The sequence below is a fragment of the Glycine soja genome, chromosome 16 (assembly GCF_004193775.1).
Source record: "Glycine soja cultivar W05 chromosome 16, ASM419377v2, whole genome shotgun sequence".
Taxonomy (NCBI): domain Eukaryota; kingdom Viridiplantae; phylum Streptophyta; class Magnoliopsida; order Fabales; family Fabaceae; genus Glycine; species Glycine soja.
Window position 1 is genome coordinate 920,760 of NC_041017.1, and position 18,554 is coordinate 939,313.

Sequence of the window (18,554 nt, forward strand, 5' to 3'; positions counted from 1 at the left end):
TATGGAAATTTATGGCAAAATAGAAAGTAATAGCGAAATGATAATTTGTTAATGTTTTGATAATGGGCGCGCGTGGCATGGGTTTAAATATACTGGTGTAAGAGAAACACAATAGAAGTGTAGATGCCGATAAACACAAATATTTCCCTTGCTCGTCTAAAGGACTAACATTACACAATCTTGGAAATACATATAGCTTTGAGCATTTCCAACCTAAAAATAAATAGGAACTGAATAATCTGAAGTTCCATAGAGAGGATCAGAAAGGAAAGGGAAAATCCGCATGAAACAGATGGTGACAAGCCATGATGAAAGTCTAGTAATCCAACACTGGTTATTTCTTTCAAGAAATGTTAAACGGTGTAAAGATTAGTCCTTTTCCAGTCTTGCAATATACTTGTCATAGAATTGGCCTGCTTTCTCAAGCTCTCCAAGCTCAGTGTAACAATCAGCAATTGCACCAAATGCTTCTGTACTGCCTGAGTCCTCTCCTTCCCGTTCCGAGATGCCCAAAACCATAGAATGGTATTTAATAGCGTCTCGGTACTTTCCCTGTCTTTGCAGTGAGGCTCCTGTAATATGCAACATTTCAATTGTGTATTCATGGAGCACCTTGTAAAATCCTTCACTCATTTTAAAAACACACACACACACACAAAGAACAATCTGATTGTGTACGAGTCGCTCAGAAAGCACAGGTTAACAAGCAAAATAAGAAAGACGACAAACCTAGGCCTCTAGCAGCTTTTTTCTCTTCAATAGGATCCTTCAGATTCTGGGCAAGCTCAAGTGCATTCTTAAACTCCGTGAATGCTTTATCTGGTTGTTGATTCCTTAGAAAGTTCTTTCCATTTTTCAACTTAGAAATTAGCTCTTGCTTCTTTGGGTCAACAATAATTTCATTATCAAGTATCCTACCACCACCAATGGGAGCATAACTCAAACTAGGTGCATAGGACTCAATTTTGGCTTGCTTCCGTAAAGCTGCATTGATTTGGATCAATTGCTCGTTTACCCGCTGTAATTCATTCCTTCTTTGTCGAGCAAGCAACCCTGTCATATGATCAGAGAATTCAGGAAAAGGAAAGAGCACCACTCATCCATAGAAGTACATAACAAAATACCTCTACCACACTCATGTACAAGCACAAGTTATTAAAACTTGTGATATAAAAAATAAGATATTCAAGGACATTAGCTACCTTTATTTATTGATTTATTTTTTCACTTTTGTTTTCTATAAGTATAAAGTTTCTACCAACTCATATTTGTGGGACTTAGAGAAATAGATTTTCTGCAGATATCTCTCAATTTCCCCTCAGTTTCTTTACTATGTTTTCTTCTTTGAGGAGGATCCTAATTCCTTTGCTATCTAACCCCGTCCCCTTCTTTTTTGATTGACAAAGGTTTCTGCATATGTGATCAGTGTTCCCATTGCCATGAATAAAAAGTATGTTGTTTTATATTGTATACAAGAAACCTTTAAGATAACAAGTAAATACATCGAGTTTTGAAGAGGCATTCATACTTCACAGTTCACATTGCTAAATGTCTTTAACTTTTAAACGATTCTCATGTATATCAAGATTTCTAGTGTACAAAGCATATAACTAATGCTAGTTCTTTATCATATAACAGATGAACTAATGCAACAAATATAACTCATTTCCACAAAACATCTTGCAACAAAATGAACTTCTACTCTCCAAGCTCTTATAATTAGAAACATCGATCTCATGCTAGTATAACTGTACAAGGAATCTCACAATACCTTACCTCCAACTGTGGCTCCAATGAGTGCTACTGCCAGCAGTATAGGCATATTGAAAACAGAGTTATCAGCCTCACACGTTTCAGCCAAAGCTGTGTTAGGCATAGAGAACATCAAAACATTGCTCGCAACAAATATCAGTGATGGGAACCTTTGGTGTATGTCTTCCTAGCAAGGCAAACAATTTCAATCAGAAGTTAAAGAGAAAGATTTTCAAAAGAGAATAACAACTGAAAATCAACAGAACGTAGAGACAGAAGCATTATGTTACGAATATTATCATGGGCCAATAGAGTTGTGCACTCTTAGGTCCATTATCCTTTATTTGTCTTTTAACAATAATAGATAAATATGGATAATAGTTTAGGGAGATTCTAGAATGAGTTTGTTATAATTCTGTTAGAGATTGTGAGTATCTCTCTCTCTATATACTATGTAATCACAATGAAAGAGCATCAATGAACAATCAGAAATATTATCTTTATCCCTTTAGCTGTAGGATTAGGAGTAATGGTAGAATACATGTTTCTCTCACCTATCACATTATCCCAACATACAGAAGTGACCAAAAAAGAGAGAAATTTAGTGTACAAAACAGTATCCACATTGTCAATTTTTCCAATAAAAGAAAAAAGAACATATAAATTCCATATTTAGCAATAACATTTATCTTAAAACTTCCATATTTAGCACTAACATTTATCTTCAAAGTGCATAGCGGCAAGAATGCCGTGACTCACCATCATACCTTACACTTTGAGCAGTGCAGCAAACATGAAATCTTAGAAGACCCATCAAGCGTATCTTCAAAGTGTGGAACACCCTTGTCAGGTTTTAGAGAAAGAAAAGCTAATTTCCCTGATTCATTGAAAAAAAATTGAATTTTGTCACAGATTTCCCAGACCCAAAGGCACAAAAAGAGTGTTTTCAAAGCTCAAGCATGACGAAAGTTACGATTTTGAAATCCGTTTGAAGACGAGGTGCAGAACAAAAAAAAAAAAAACTGACCTGGGAGTAAGGGTTTGGTGTTGTTGCCGTAGAATTGAGGTTGTGAGAAGCGAGGGCGAGCGAAGAAGCAAGAGCAACGGATGAGCATCACCATTGTTGTTGAATGCTGAGTTAGTTCGGTGAGCTTAAAGCTGAAAGGATAAAACGTTGGGATAACAATCTGTGTCTGTGTCTTTGTGTGCTGTTGTTGCTGAATCACACCTTACTATGTGCGTCCTAGGTGGATTTCTTCTACCTTTTTTCTATTCTCTCACGCTACACTTAGATTAATATTTTAAGGTTAAATTAATTTTTTCCCTTTATTTGATAGATCTTAATTAGGATCTTAAGTTTCATAATATTTTTTTGGATATGAGATCAAGACTTGGTCACATATAAAACTTTTGTCTTTCTAAGATTATATTATGTGGATATGGAACTTTAAGTCCTCCTCATAAATTCAAACAGAATTACACCATTAAGTTTTCTTTTTTGTTCAGTGATCATTTGTATTTTAAAAAAGGAAAAAATCTGTGAACAACTCAACAGTAAAATACAACCAGATGATAATTGCTTAGGTGACTTTTATTATATTTCTTTATTATTTAATAATTATAAATAAAACTAAAATTAAAATCAAATTTGAAATAAAAAAATGAAAAAGGAGCGAGTCCTCTCCCTGCCTCTCCCGCTCCGCTCGTCTCTACTTCCTCTTCCTCTTCTCTGCTTGTTTCTAGGTTTGATTTCTCTTCCTTTCCTATTTTTGTGTGTGTCGTTGATGTTGTTAAGCTTGGGTTTGATTTTAACTTATTCTAACCTAGTGACAATTAAGTTCGTCGTTGAAAAAGTGATTAACTACAGTGGGGTTATTTCACCACAAGCAAAGCACATTGACCCAGAAATGGCGATGTCACAACTGGTAAATCCGAAAGCCGGATTCCGACACAGCGACAACTTCCCTTTGGGAATTCTGAATCTTTGTTGGCTCTTTTAAATTTTGGTGGTTACCCATTTGTTTGCTCACCAACTGTTTGATCAAATGTTGCATTGTGTTCAACTTAAATTGTATATGCCACTGCTTCTTTTAGAGATTCAATATACACTTTTGGTTTCACTTGAAAAGCACAAACGGTTTGGAAATGATGTCCATTTCAAGTTTCGGGTAAAAAAACGGCTTAGAAAATACGTGGTTTTCAAAGGTGAATTTAAAATCCATGGGAAGAAACTTTGTAAATCCTCAAAACAGATTTCATACACCTAAAAAGAGTATTTGCCACTCACCCAAGAAGCATTGCATAGAGGGTAAAATTCTATCACATCTAGGAATTAAAAATCTATAGTCAGTTGGTCACTTTGCCATACTAATAAGACCAATAAGACCATGCAACTTAACTATTTCATATTTGTTATCCTCGGGTTAGAAGAACAAGAATTAGTGAAAGAATCAGGAAATTGCAAGGCCTTTCCCCAAAATCAGAAATGTAATCCATCTAACTCTCTCACAAGCACGTCTCATTTTGATTAAAATTTCTTATACACTTTGATGATAACTTGATGCTTCTTTTCCTTGGCAGCAAACAAGCACAATAGATATGTTAGATTTGGCAGTTGAGTACATTAAGAACCTGCAACAAGTGGTATTAGAGAAATATAAATCTTTCCATAAATTTTGAAGAAAATAAACACATTAAACTTCATTAAAGTCATATTTTCTAACTAAATTTCTTTCACCGCATGCAGATACTCAAATTTTAAGTCAAAGTGCAAATGTACAAGTAATGAAGCATCACACTATAACTTTTGCCTAAATTATTTACATGTAGATAGCAAAAGGCTGGAAGACTTTTAGTGTAAAGTTAACAATTGTAGTTATATAAAATATTGCTGACATTTGCCTGGTGTGAGTTTAGGTCTAGGTGGACATATTTTTTCACTTTTGTTTTTATTTATTTTTTTCTCCTTATTTACTTTTTCTTCATAGTTTGAATTAGGGCAATAAAGTCCACGCATGTTTAGCAGGAGTCTTGTAACTCTTCATTTTTACTTACAAAAAGTTTTGTTGGATTACAGAGTTATCAAACACAAACTTTAATACTGAATTTTATATGGAGATTGCTTTTGTTACTAGAAATTCTTAGTTAATACACTTGAATCGTTATGTTAGATAAAAGAATTTTATGAAAATAGCTTGAGTTAACCATTTACAAATCCAAACTTAACCATATATTTTTTCAACTTGATGAAAATAGAAATTTGAAAATAGCTTGAGTTAACCACTTGATGAGGTTGTCTTAAATCGACAACTGATGGTATGTTTTTTCAACCATTGCCAGCTTAAGCCAGCAAATATACAAATGTTTCTTCAACTATTCAATCCCGTTTGAATGGTTATAGAATTTCTATTTCATTCCTGTAAGAATAGTCTATGTATTCTTGTTCATCTGAATTTTATGCATGATGTGAATTCCTAATTATGCATGATCTGGGAGCTATTTCAAAATTCAAATCATATGCTTGTCCCTGTACCTTCTGGGAATATTTAAATAGGTTTCTATATGATTTATAATCTAATAAAGAGCCCCTATAATTTCAAATCTCTTTCAGTGGGGTCCTCAGTTCCAGTCTATTGTTTGGTGCTTGAATTTTTTCTTTGGAAATATAGAGATCTATTTATAGATTTTAAACTAGAGGGGCCTATTTAAAAACTTCCCAATAGTATGTTAAATATATGATTTGATCTCTGTAAATAGGGAAATATGTACAGCTGATAATTAGGGATTATACTCATTATTAGTCATTATAATGTTTCCTTATATTGTAATCTTATTGATTATAAATAAAGGATTACACATGTGTCAACACATATAAATAACAGTAAACACATCTAATATAGTACAAGTACTTGAAGATTAATTAAAGGGTAAGGGACGGGATTTTCTTTAAATTAAAAAGTGAAATGTTTTGATGTTTCAAGGGGAGAAAAGAATAACTGAAGAGCAAATAATTCAATTCAATTTGTTTGGGTAAAAAATTAGATTTGTTTTATGTGTCTAATTGGTGATTGGTTCTACCTTGCGATGTAATTGTTATAAGTTTACAATCTATTATTTTGCAGGTGAATGTTTCCATATCTTCAAGGGACAGTTATTGCATTGATGTTGTTCTTCGTTGCTTAGCAATAACTGATGATGGACTTGAACCCCATCATCTCAATGATGGTGGTATTCTTGGCACCATCATGGCTGCTGGCTTTAAAGGTAGCAATATTATTAAATTAATGGCTAGCATTCGTGAATTGTAAGTATGGCGTAGATCCAAATGAGTGGGATGTTGCATATAGCAATATGAGCTTCTCATTTTTGTCCCTGGGAAGTTTTTCTCAGGGATACACTTCCTTTTGGCCTTTGCATTTTTTAGAACAAATTCTGGCTACTAGCTTTAGTAGCTCGGGTAGAATTGAAGAGGTTAAATTTTTATGACAATGACAATGTGCAATATATCTATTATTTGGTCATAATTTTTAGGCTATGGCTCACTGGTTTGGGATAATATTAGGCAATTCGTGATTGGCTTTCATAGAATATAAGACTAGGTCATACCATTTTTGAGCATAGGTACCATCACAGGTGAGCTTCCTCGGTTTCAAGCTGGAGTTACAATGGAAATATCCTGTTTGGATGCTTGGTATTCTGACAAAGATGGCACCTTAGAGTGCCGAGCAACATACATCGTGAAAGGACTTTGTCGTAGGTGCTGTCTCCCAGAAGTCATTCTTCGTTGCATGCAAGTAAGTGAACAGATAGTGGTGACACATATTAACCTCTTGTGGGTGAAAACTATTTAAAGTAAAACCAAACTCTTGGTAAGTTTTTTTCAATGCGAGTACATTAGTAACCACTTTTGGGCATCATTATTTAGTTGAGTGGTCATTTGTTTCTAAACAGAATATGTACGCAGATATTTTTTTTTTTTAAATATTCTCTTTGGAATTTTCAGATATTTATTATGTGCAATTTATGTCTTATCTACAGGTTTCTGTTTCTCTAATGGGATCGGGAGTCCTGCCTGATTGTCATGATACTTTGATAGAGCTGGTTGGCAGTCCTGAAACTGACTTTCTTCACTTGTTTAGTCAACAGCAATTACAGGCAAGATTATAATTTCACATTTCTCAAAGAAACATTAGAGGCTCTTTGCTTTAAACTTCATTCTTTGTGTATTAGCCTATATTATGTTTTCGTGGAGTTGTGAGATCTATAGCCGTATTCTTTGCATTATCGGCTTCAACACACAGGAGTAACTGGATGGAGACAGACATGACATCTCTTGCCATTTTTTTAATATTACTGAGACACCCATTTTAACTGTCTTTTTATTAATTTCATTATCACAAGTGCGATAAGATGTTTAGGAATAGCAACACCGTAACAACTAGTTGTCCATTCCTTGCATCTCAGTTTAAGTATCTAAGTGATTGAGCCACTGGATTATATGTAAATGAAAAATATTAGAGGGGGTATGTCGGTTGGCGACAGAAAAATGCTCTCATATTTTGTCAATTTGTGGCCTGACTGGATTTTTTCTTTTCACTTGTAGGAGTTTTTATTGTTTGAGAGGGAATACTCAATCAGCAAAATGGAGATTACAGAGGAATGATTATTGCCCCTTGAGCTTACTGAGCTTGGTTCGGTGTTCTTCTGGAGCTTCAAATTTTGAAAGGATGAAATGCCTTATAAACGCTTACATTTTCTTATTTATAGTTATTACTTTGCTTTTAGAAGAAAGAGCAAGGTTGACAGTGCTTGATGCTTATTACACAAGGTGGCCGGAGAGTCTGCTGTAATTATATGCTTACGGTGCTACCTACCATTTTCTTATCACAGGTTCAAGACTCGTGCATTCCCCAATTCCAAAAAATTATTGCAGTGTATTGTGAATTTTTTTAGCCTTGTTCTCAAAGTGAAAAAAAAAAGCCCTTTTTATATAATTCTGTGTTATTCTAATTAGATTTTTTTTATATCATTATGGTTCGCTTTTCCGCTCTGCTTGGTTTTTTTGTCCTTTCTTTGCATGTAGGCATATAGCCGTATACATTGAGCAAGTCAATAATGCATGAATATTATTAATTAATTTTCAAGTTATACATCTAAAATTCTACTGATTTTTGTTTAATGTTGATTCTTATTCGAAATAGGTTATCATCAATGGAGCATGATTCTCGAGATGGAAATAATTTTCCTTAATTTTATCCCAACTTTTTCATTTTTTGTGAATTTTATCCCTAATTTTTTTTTTAGCAAATTTTATCTTCAACTTTTATGTCTATGTCAGCTAGTCACATCAAATCAATGATAAAAAGTAAAATTGGTAAAAATAAAATAAAATTAAAGGTAAAATATGTAAAATTAATATATTGGAATAAATTGTCAAAATATAAAAAAATTGATAGTAAAAACTAAAATTAATCCTAATAAAAAATAACAATTATGATAAATAAATTATTGAAGGAGATAAGATTTTAAGAAAAATTCTTAAAATTGTTAACATTGAAAAAAGGCTCTTAAAATATTTTCGTTAAAGAATAAATTTTAAAATATTCTTATTCAAAATAACTATTTTAATTTATAGAGAGGAAATCCACATAAAAAAAAAGAGAGAGGATATTAACACTTAAGTTAGAAAAAAAGAGATAGAAAACTAAAAAAGATTACTAATAAAAAGAAAATAATATACACATCGATAATGTAAAATATTTTTATATTATCAATTATCATATAGAATAACTCAGTCAACGATAATGTTTAATTAATTAATAATGTAAAGTTACTTTAAACTATCACAACATAATCATTAATTTCTATTAACATATCTTAAAAATTAAGTGTTCTAGTTTAAAATAATTATTCTAAACTCATAGTTAATGTTTATTTCAACGTATAAAATTTTATTTCCGAAAATCACATTTCTATGAATATTATGCCTTGAAATATGAAAGAATGGAGTAGGGATGTGTAGTTATTGTTGAAAATAATTTCTATTCACATGAGAAAATAAATCTAACATGCTGACCCTTCTCCATGGGAATAACAATTATTTTTGCAAAGCTTGTATCAAATGTGATATTTCCAAGTCTCTATTCCTAAACATCTTACTCAATACCTTGAAATAAATGCTTCCACATGACTGGTGAAGTCATGTAAGACTTACTTCATAGGATAGGATTTAATGTACATGTGATATTTCCAAGTTCATTGACCCAAGACATAAAAAATAGCTATTAAATGCTTAATTATAGAAATCGAACCAATTTGATCCGGACCTTGTGTCCTAAGTGTAGGATGAGAAATATAATCAACCTCGTTTGATCATACTGGAATGACTATTAAATACATAGTTATACAAATCGGATCAATTTGTTTGGGACCTAGTGTCCTAGGTGATTCGATTAAGGTGAATGATAGAAAATGCAATCAATCCCATTTGATTAGGATGAATTTGGTGAAACTCAATGATCCGGATGTGAAGTTTTTTTTTTTACAATTTCTATATAACATGTTATATTGTTAATAACTATTTATTGAAGAACATATAATATATTCTTATAATATTATTTTTTATCTTGATAACAACAAATATATAATAACTAATTATTATCATATTAATCATGATAAAATTTAATATTTATGTGTTTTATGTTTTCATTAGACTTGTTTATGTTTTCTTAGTTATTTAATGATAATATTTACAAAATAATTTATAATAATAAATGATTATATAATATTAATAGTTTGATTATAAAAATAAATTTAATTTTGAAGGATAAAAATATGGATTGATGATATTTTGTTGAATATTATATATATGCATTTTACTTTATATATATATATATATATATATATATATATATATATATATATATATATATATATATATTATCAACCAATTCAATAAATTACTCACCAATTAACCCACTAATACAGTACCTTGACCGGTTTGCCGGCTACAAGTTAATGATATCACAATATTACAAAAATGTTTAATAAAAATTAATCACAATTGTTTCTGAAAAAAAAAAGAAATTAATCATAATTTATCCGTGGAAATTTCCAATAATACTATCTGTACTTAAAAAAAAAAATACAAATGTTTCCCGAGAGGCCAAAAAAAACGCAACACAAATCGAAGGAAAGCATGCTGTTGTGTGCGACACTGCTGGATGTGTTGAGTTGAGACCTTTAAACTCAACTCAACATTTTCATCTCTTTCTCTCTGCTAATTTCTAGGGTTTTGCCTTTCCCCAATTCCCACAAAATGGGGGTCTCTTTCAAGGTGTCCAAAACCGGCACTAGGTTTCGCCCCAAGTCGATTCCCCAACTTCAAGATGGCTCATCCGACAATTCCAAGTCCCAGGTAAGATCACCAATGTCCAACCACAATTCGATTCATCATTCGCCAAAAAGATCGCAAATTTAATTCTGGGTCTCTCGATTATTTCGCAAGTATGTGGTTTTTTCCTGTGGCGTGCATGATGTTTCTGTTCAATTATTTGGAGGTTGTTGTTCTAACGCACTAGTAAAATAGAAAAAATAGTCCCTCACTTCCACGGTTCGAATTCCCTTTGAAAGAGGTGTTCGTCCACAGTGAATGTGCCTAACTCAACTGAATTTTTCGGTTCTAAACTAAAAAATAGAAAGATAGTGATTTGTGCGGAATTCTAATTGTCGGTATTAATCATTAAAGCTTGTTGAAGTTTCAGCCGGTGTGTGTTATTTTCCGTTTCACTGAGATTATTACACACCAAAGTAATGAGGAGGTAGTTGGGCTAGGGAACTTGTGAGGAGGAGGTTAGATGTGAAAACCATTGTCTAATAAGAAAATTGAAGTCTTTTTGTTTTTTTATAGCCGATATGAATACCGCTGTTTACAATTTAGAAAAGTAAATAAATTGCATCAGTTGGTTGGATTGGCAAATGCCACACATGCATACAACTAATACTTGTCTCTGTTATTTGTGATTTCCAATTTTTGGAACGGGTTATAAGAATTGAAAGCCTTGAGTTTTCTGCATTTATTTTGCTCATTAGATTGGTAGCTTGTTCTTTTCTTTTAAAGGACACGTGTCTTCCTTAAAGCTCTGTCTTACGTTTCAATTGCCGGCATAGTACCTTTAGTTTGACTAAGTTCAATTGAAGAATCAATGCAAACAATGAAAATTGTTAAACATTTGGAATTTGTGTTGCTTTCTTGATCTCTTTAAGTATCTTTTTTTGTACAGAGTGATCTTGTTGAGGCTGGTGAAAACATTGCTCAGATTCCCCAGTCATCTGTTTCATCTGAAACTCTTTCATTAGCAGGTCAGCCATCAAAGTATATTGCTCACTTGACTTGTGTACAAATACTCAGTGTTGTGGTGCTTACTTAGTTAGTTGTTTTGACAGATAGGGAAGCTTCTTTCACATTGAACCTGTTTCCAGATGGTTATTCTATTGGAAAACCCTCCGAGGTTTGTTTAAAACAGCTATTAATATTTTGCTATAGTTGAAGGAATTACCAAAAATATGGAAGATTCTTGGAGCTTGACCTTATATGTATTCTTATGAAGTTAACTACTTTGTGAATTTTCAGAATGAAGCAGCTAGTCAGTCAAAATACCAAGATTTTCCCAAGTCGTTACATCCATATGACAGGTCGTCTGAGAGTCTATTCTTGGTAATTGTCTTGGAAGTTGGAACTCTATAGTTTCTTGTTGTTTCAGTTTTAACTTTTATTTTCTAAGGCTTACATCATTTGAGTGGTACATGCAACACTTTCTATATATTTATAATAAGTATTACTTTATGCATGTATCAAAACTCTTATACTAGGATTTCAAGATTGTTGGCTTGATTCAATCAATTTTTAAAGACTTTAATAATTGAGTTTCATAATTTGAGTTTAGTGCTGCTGGATTTGATATTTGTTTGATTGTTTTCACCTTCTTTTTTCTGTGTACCTTAAAATTGGAAACATTATCATCAATCTTGATAGGAGCTGAGCCCAAAAACACTAAAGTGGGATAGCGCAGAGCAGGGTGACTGCTATTTCTAAATTTTCTTATACATATATAATCTATACTATATACATAATTACATATATAATGCTCAAAAAATACTCTGAACTCAGCATATTCATAATAATTAGTAAGTCACAGATATTAAGCAAAACACACAAGTAAATAACAAACAACAAAACTGAAGGAAAGGTGGTTGGAAACAGTAACAGAGATGAAGGTGGGTGGTCAGACCAACAGAGAAAAGATATGGCCTGTTCTGTTGACAAGAGAAGGTTGCACTTGCACCCCTCTTGCAGTCACTGGATAAGGGCTGGGGATGCGGTGGTCTCCGGAAAAGGTGGGCTGAGAGAAGACATGTTCTTTTGAGAAGAGAAAGAGAGAACTCAAAAGGAGTGTTGTATTTGCTGTGGAAACAGGGAGGGGGTTAGAGTTTTTCTTTTTGGGTCTAACCAAGGCTAAATGTCATTTTCATCCTCAAAAAGCCCCAAAACAATACCGGAGCAGGCCAAAATTGGGTTTTTGTCACCCATCAACCTTGTGCCATGATCATGTGTGATAAACCTGCAATTTGGGCCACTATTTGGCCTCAATAACAAAAAAAAGCACATGATGGCTTCTTTGTAGCTGCCTGCTACTGCTCCACAATGTGACGACATTGGAGAATTGCTATTACATGCTTGTTATTAATAACTGATTGGAAATAGAAATAGAACCAGAATTTTTCTTGTCTGAGCCCTTTCCTTGGGTAGCTTCACGTCCTGTGGTTTATTCAAGAATTACTTTTTCTTAATTTTGTTATCATTTTCAGTTTGTCTGTTTATGTTAAGAATTTCATGTACTTACCTTCCTTTTTTTGTAATGATGTATTTGGAGGCCATTGAGTCAGGTCACTTGCCTGGGGATATTCTTGATGATATACCTGCCAAGTATGTTGATGGAGCACTTATATGTGTGGTGAGCCTTTTTTATTTTTTTGGAATGCTTTGCTTTTCAGGTTGACATTTAGATTTCAATTATTATGCAAATTTATTAAAGGGTACACAAAATTTTCTTATCTGCTTTAGTTTGGTTAATTGGTTTGTAATGTTTACTGTTCATAGAGGAATACCAGCAATTGATACTTATTGTGCCAGAGGAGTTCTTTTCAAATATTATATTGATATCTCCTCATTTGCTTTTCTTTATTTTGATTTTAGACAATGTAGAGTGCTTCTTATGTGCCAATCTGCACTCTTTCAATTTTTTCCTCTTTGCAAGCTGCTTTTTCTTAGCACTTTCCAAATTTTATTGCTATTTAATATCGACTTTTAATGATGCATACTGTTTATAAGATTGAGCTTTATATTGATCCTGTAACTCTCCAGGTGCATGATTATCGAAGATGCTCTTCTGATAAAGGGAGTAGTGTGTCTGCAGAAAGTTCTACTGTTAGCAAAGTATGCCTCAAGATGTCGTTGGAAAATATTGTAAAGGACATCCCATCGATTACTGACAAGTCTTGGACATATGGTGATTTGATGGTGAATATGATCTATCATTCATAAATGACCAATTCCTATAATTTTATCATTATTTGGGTATTGTTCTCACTTGGCTATGTTCACATTGATAATAGGAAGTTGAGTCGAAGATACTGAAAGCATTACAACCAAAACTTCATCTAGACCCTACTCCAAAGTTAGATCGGCTGTGTGAAAGTCCACTTCCAACAAAGGTATAATAAACATGTTAGTTTTTCCCTTTATGAATGTAGTTGTATGCTGCTGTGTGCATCTTAATGATTTTGAACTTCATGTTACAGCTCAATTTGCCAAGAAAGCGATTAAAAAATATGCCAGAGTTTGCTGTTACTTCTACCAATAAAATTCATGGGAAGAAAGTATGCATAGATAGAGTGCAAGAAAGCTCAATTAGCAGAGTAGGTGATGTAGGAAACACTGCATCCAATGCTATTGTGCAGCAGACCCATGAAAATCCAGCCATGCAAAATCTTAGTCCAAATGTTGCCATGGCCTTGAGATCTAAGAATTTTATACCTGATTCTTCCATCCCTAACTTTCCTATGATGACCCATCAATCAAGATATGCAATGGCTGTTGGAACTCAGAGAAGTTTGCAGGAGCAGGGACCCGCTCCTTCCATTAATTCATCAGTGGCTTCTCCTGCTACACAATATGCTGATAATGCAAACTCAGGTGCCTCTCTTCTTGGAAAAAGGGATAATCAAGATGGACAAGCATCGCCTTTGTCCAATATTGCTAAAAGAATGAGGCCTGGTTCCACTGTTGTTGATGCAATGCTGCATCAGCAAATAGGCTCACACGTTGAAGCTCTTCAAGGATCAGATATGAATTGGCAGAATTCATTGCAACAACAACCAATGGCCAGAGGTATTCAGTATGCAAGTGGTGGCATTCAGAAGTTTCCTCAGCAGGTTTTTGAAGGGGGGGCAAATCAAGAGACAGGGGCAATTCCCTTTGCTTCTAGTCAGCAGGGCATGAGGTTGGTTGCCAAGGAAGAACAGTTTGAAATGGAAAAATTAGATGGTGCAGAAATAAACTGCAATAAAAGTGACATGGAAATGGAAATGGACAATTTAGATCCACAACAATTGCGGCTTCAGCAACGATTGCCACAGCATGCATTCATGAGGCCTAATTTCCCTCAGGCAGCCTGGAACAGTTTGGGTCAGCATATGGGCAAAGAAACAAAAAAAGAAGACCAGCTTCAGAAAAGGAAATCATTACAGAGTCCTCGCTTATCCTCCGCGGCATTACCTCACTCCCCATTGTCTTCGAAATCAGGTGAATTTTCCAATGGTGCAGTTGGACCAAGTTTTGGACCATCTGCAATGGCTGCTGCACCTGGGACATCACAAAAAGACAAGGCAGCAATGGCCTCAGTTCCTGCTACTGTTGGAACTCCATCTAATGATTCTACACAAAGACAACATGCACAACTAGCTGCAAAACGGAGATCTAATTCTCTTCCCAAGACCCCAGCAATGAATGGAGTTGGTTCTCCTGTTAGTGTTGGTACAACCAGTGTCCCATTGAATGCAAATAGTCCCTCAGTTGTGACCTCGGGTTTTGTTGATCAAAATCTTCAAAATATGCTTGAAAGGTTCTCAAAAATTGAAATGGTGACAATGAGGTATTCTTTTAAATTTTAAAACTGCATCTATTTGTTTTTTATAATCTAGTATTTATGATATTCCACACTTTTTTTTAATTAATAGAAATATTCTGTGGTGGTGTGGCTTCGATTAGTATTTAATCCATCATCTTAGTTTTTCTTTTTTCTGATAATCTGATTTATTTTAATGGATTAACCTTTGCTCTTGCTTTTGAAACAAAATGATAGTGTTATGTTTCCTGTTCTTACATATGGTATGGACTTCTATCAGGCATCAACTTAACTTTAAGAAGAACAAGGTTGATGACTATCCCATTAAGAAGCAGAATCCATATGTACCAAATAATCTATCAGCACTTCTTGCTAATGCTAATGCAACTAATAATGAGGGATTGCCAGAGGAGTCAATTTCTATTTCAAAGTCGCTTATAGGTGGGAGTATGAATGCGTGCAAAATGAGAATCTTAAATTTTTGTGTGCCTGAGCGTGTAGTTCAAGGTTTGTAGCAATATTTGCTCTTGTTTTTGGAAATATATAGTTCATCACTTCATAGTCCTTGTCTGACATTCCATATTTTATACAGGAAGTATTGTTACTATAATTCCGAGGATGCGAACTAGGATGATTATGTTTGAAAAATCTGATGGTACTGTGGCTATGCATTGTGGGGTGATTGAAGAAGTTGATTACGTAGCTGCAGAGGATCATCTCCTCACATTACCCAATACTGTAAGTTTCATTGTAGACTTTTTTTAGTTATATACAGATAGATCCTAAGGATTTACATCTGAAGTTAGTTGAGTGCATTCTGCTTAAATTATTTAATATTTTAATCAATGTCATATTATCCTCTGTTAAGCCTTTCAAATATTCATTTCTTATCTATATTTATCATAGTTTGATTACGTTGCTGCAGAGGATCATCTCCTTACATTACCCAATACTGTAAGTTTCATTGTAGACTTTTTTTTTTGTTATATACACAGATTCGAAGCATTTACATCTTAAGTTAGTTGAGTGCATTCTGCTTAAATTATTCAATATTTTAATCTATTATTCACTTTTTGTCATATTATCCTCTGGTAAGCCTTTCAAATATTCATTTCCTATCTATATTTATCATAGTTTCTCTTTCATCACCCTGTCAAACCTTGTGGCTTTGAGTCCCTTTGGGGGAATCCATTTTCTGTTTCCATTTTTTTCCCTTTGCTTATTTTCCTGTCATTTTTTGTCCATGTATAAGATGGCCATAATGTTATTGTCATATATTACTTCCTCAGCACACTTGTCTTGTTTATCTTGCCTCTGCTTTATACTACTAACTCATACTTTATTTCTCCATTGTTATTTTGGAAAGATAGTTTTTGTGGATAATTTGTTAATTTCTCAGCATTAACTTGATGGTTCATTGGTCATTGTTGGCATGAAATTGCTATTAGAAGTTATCCAACTATCAAAGTTTTAGTAGAGCAAGCATTTGAGTTTTTTGCCTGCCATGTAATATCAATGTAAGGAAGTTTCTGCAAGTTTAATGTTCTGATTTATGTGACCTTTTGTGGATCAGCATTCTGCGGATTTGCTTGCACAACAGTTCTGTTCACTGGTATGTTTCTATATCTGAGATGGAACCATATAATGAACATATCTTTGTCTATTTGTTTTTTTTTAATAGTTTAATCTGCCTATTGTAGATGGTACGCGAAGGATATGTGAAGGAAGATGATCGAATCCAACTTAAACCAAACCGGGTGAACCTTCCGTTGGGCAATCAATCTACTACCCCTAATAATGCTGTAGTTGAAATGCAACAATATGGAGAAGTCATTCCTGGTCAATCATCCAATGAAGTTGCAAAACCAGCTAGTGGCAGTAATGCACCTATAAACCTCTCTCAGAATCTTCTAACAAACCCAAGGATGTTGCCACCTGGAAGCCCCCAAGCCTTACAGATGTCCCAAGGACTTCTCTCTGGTGTTTCAATGGCTTCAAGACCACAGCAAATGGACTCACAACAAGCTGTACAGCAACAACAGCAGCAGCAGCAGCAGCAACAACAACAACAACAGCAGCAGCAGCAGCAGCTGCAACAAAATCAACACACACTCATTCAACAGCAGAATCCCCAGTTCCAGAGGTCTCCTATGATGCTTGGGACAAATCAGCTTTCACACTTAAATCCAGTTGGACAAAACTCCAACATGCCATTAGGTAATCACATGCTCAACAAGCCTTCAGCTCTCCAGATGCAGATGTTCCAACAACAGCAACAGCAGCCTCAAATGCAAAGGAAAATGATGATGGGACTTGGACAAGCCGTGGGAATGGGTAACTTGAGAAATAACCTAGTTGGGCTTGCACCAATGGGCAACCCTATGGGAATGGGAGGTGCGAGGGGAATAGGAGGAAGTGGAATCTCAGCACCAATGACATCTATTGCTGGCATGGGAAATATGGGTCAGAGCCCAATGAATCTTAGCCAGACTTCAAATATTACTAATTCCATAAGCCAACAGTTTAGGTCCGGATCATTAAATGCAGCAGCATCTGCTGACCTTATATCAAGGCTTAGATTGGTACATTCGAATCGTCAAAGCATGCTAGGGTCCCCTCAGTCTAACCTAGCTAGCATCTCAGGGGCCAGACAAATACACCCTGGTGCTACTCCTAGTCTTTCAATGTTGGGCAGGGCTAATACAATGCAGCGACCAATTGGACCTATGGGTCCACCAAAGATGATGGCAGGGATGAATCTTTATATGAGTCAGCAGCAGCAACATCAACAACCCCAACAGCAGCAGCAGCAACACCAACAGCAATTGCAACTCCAACAGCATATGCAGCAGCAATTACAGCAGCAACAGCAACAACAAGAAACAACTTCACAATTGCAGTCAGTTGTTTCACCCCCACAGGTGGGATCGCCATCAATGGGCGTACCACCATTGAACCAACAAACGCAGCAGCAAGCCAGCCCTCAGCAAATGAGTCAACGAACTCCGATGAGTCCACAAATGAGCTCAGGTGCAATTCATGCCATGAGTGCTGGTAATCCTGAAGCTTGTCCAGCCAGTCCACAGTTGAGCTCTCAGACCCTTGGCTCTGTTAGTAGCATAACAAACTCCCCTATGGACATGCAAGGTGTTAACAAGAGCAACTCTAATGCACAATGAAGCTACAAAGCCTAAATTGTCCAAATCAGTGCCCCTGTCACCTAAGTTGTTGGAAACTGTTGAAGCAAATAATGTTGAATATTGGTGCATTGAATCATACCAGAAAATGATAATTATTTACTTATGAATAAACAAAGCATATTGAATAAATATGCTGCTCTTTTGTAACTCTAGGGGGAATCACATGCATTATTATGTCAGTTGTGAATAGTTTCTTGTTTTCTTTTGCTCTCATTAAACACATCAGTGTAACTTTTAGGATATTTAGGCCAAGATTAACATGTATTAGTCTATGGCTACTTTATGGAGTGCAGTAGCAAACTTATTTTTTTCTAAGTGAAAAAAAAAAGAAGAAAAAAAATCTCGTTCAGGTATTTGTGCATCTTTCGGTTGTCTGTTTATCTAATGCATACAAAGTTAATTCATAGTTGCAAGCCTC

At 34.6% G+C, this 18,554-nt stretch overlaps 3 protein-coding genes across 6 annotated transcripts; 2 read left to right on the top strand and 1 right to left on the bottom strand.

Annotated features, from left to right (window-relative positions):
* Positions 1–27: 27 nt before the first annotated feature.
* Positions 28–3,025, bottom strand: LOC114391157 (protein FLUORESCENT IN BLUE LIGHT, chloroplastic-like). The gene is made up of 5 exons (XM_028352165.1): positions 2,780–3,025; positions 2,520–2,629; positions 1,777–1,939; positions 730–1,053; positions 28–572 (listed from the first exon to the last, which is right to left on the bottom strand). Exons 1-5 carry the CDS (start codon positions 2,871–2,873, stop codon positions 370–372), a joined length of 894 nt encoding a protein of 297 aa, XP_028207966.1. The 5' UTR covers positions 2,874–3,025; the 3' UTR covers positions 28–369.
* A 250-nt stretch (positions 3,026–3,275) lies between these two features.
* LOC114391158 (nuclear pore complex protein NUP107-like) lies at positions 3,276–7,796 on the top strand. Of its 3 annotated transcripts, XM_028352168.1 has the most exons (6): positions 3,276–3,495; positions 3,580–3,677; positions 5,874–6,015; positions 6,373–6,545; positions 6,790–6,906; positions 7,355–7,796. In XM_028352168.1, exons 1-6 carry the CDS (start codon positions 3,414–3,416, stop codon positions 7,412–7,414), a joined length of 672 nt encoding a protein of 223 aa, XP_028207969.1. In that variant the 5' UTR covers positions 3,276–3,413; the 3' UTR covers positions 7,415–7,796. The 3 variants fall into 3 exon arrangements, with proteins under 3 accessions (XP_028207969.1, XP_028207967.1, XP_028207968.1); XM_028352166.1 differs by having other exon boundaries at positions 3,293–3,677; XM_028352167.1 differs by having other exon boundaries at positions 3,298–3,677; positions 6,385–6,545.
* Positions 7,797–9,901: 2,105 nt separating this feature from the next.
* Positions 9,902–18,497, top strand: LOC114390801 (protein PHYTOCHROME-DEPENDENT LATE-FLOWERING-like). Of its 2 annotated transcripts, XM_028351681.1 has the most exons (13): positions 9,902–10,168; positions 11,034–11,112; positions 11,197–11,261; positions 11,384–11,467; positions 12,684–12,764; positions 13,175–13,330; positions 13,426–13,524; positions 13,612–14,963; positions 15,217–15,443; positions 15,529–15,674; positions 15,843–15,890; positions 16,510–16,548; positions 16,637–18,497. In XM_028351681.1, the coding sequence occupies exons 1-13, from the start codon at positions 10,070–10,072 to the stop codon at positions 18,113–18,115; spliced, it is 3,954 nt and encodes a 1,317-aa protein (XP_028207482.1). In that variant the 5' UTR covers positions 9,902–10,069; the 3' UTR covers positions 18,116–18,497. The 2 variants fall into 2 exon arrangements, with proteins under 2 accessions (XP_028207482.1, XP_028207483.1); XM_028351682.1 differs by lacking the exon at positions 15,843–15,890.
* The last annotated feature ends 57 nt before the right edge of the window (positions 18,498–18,554 follow it).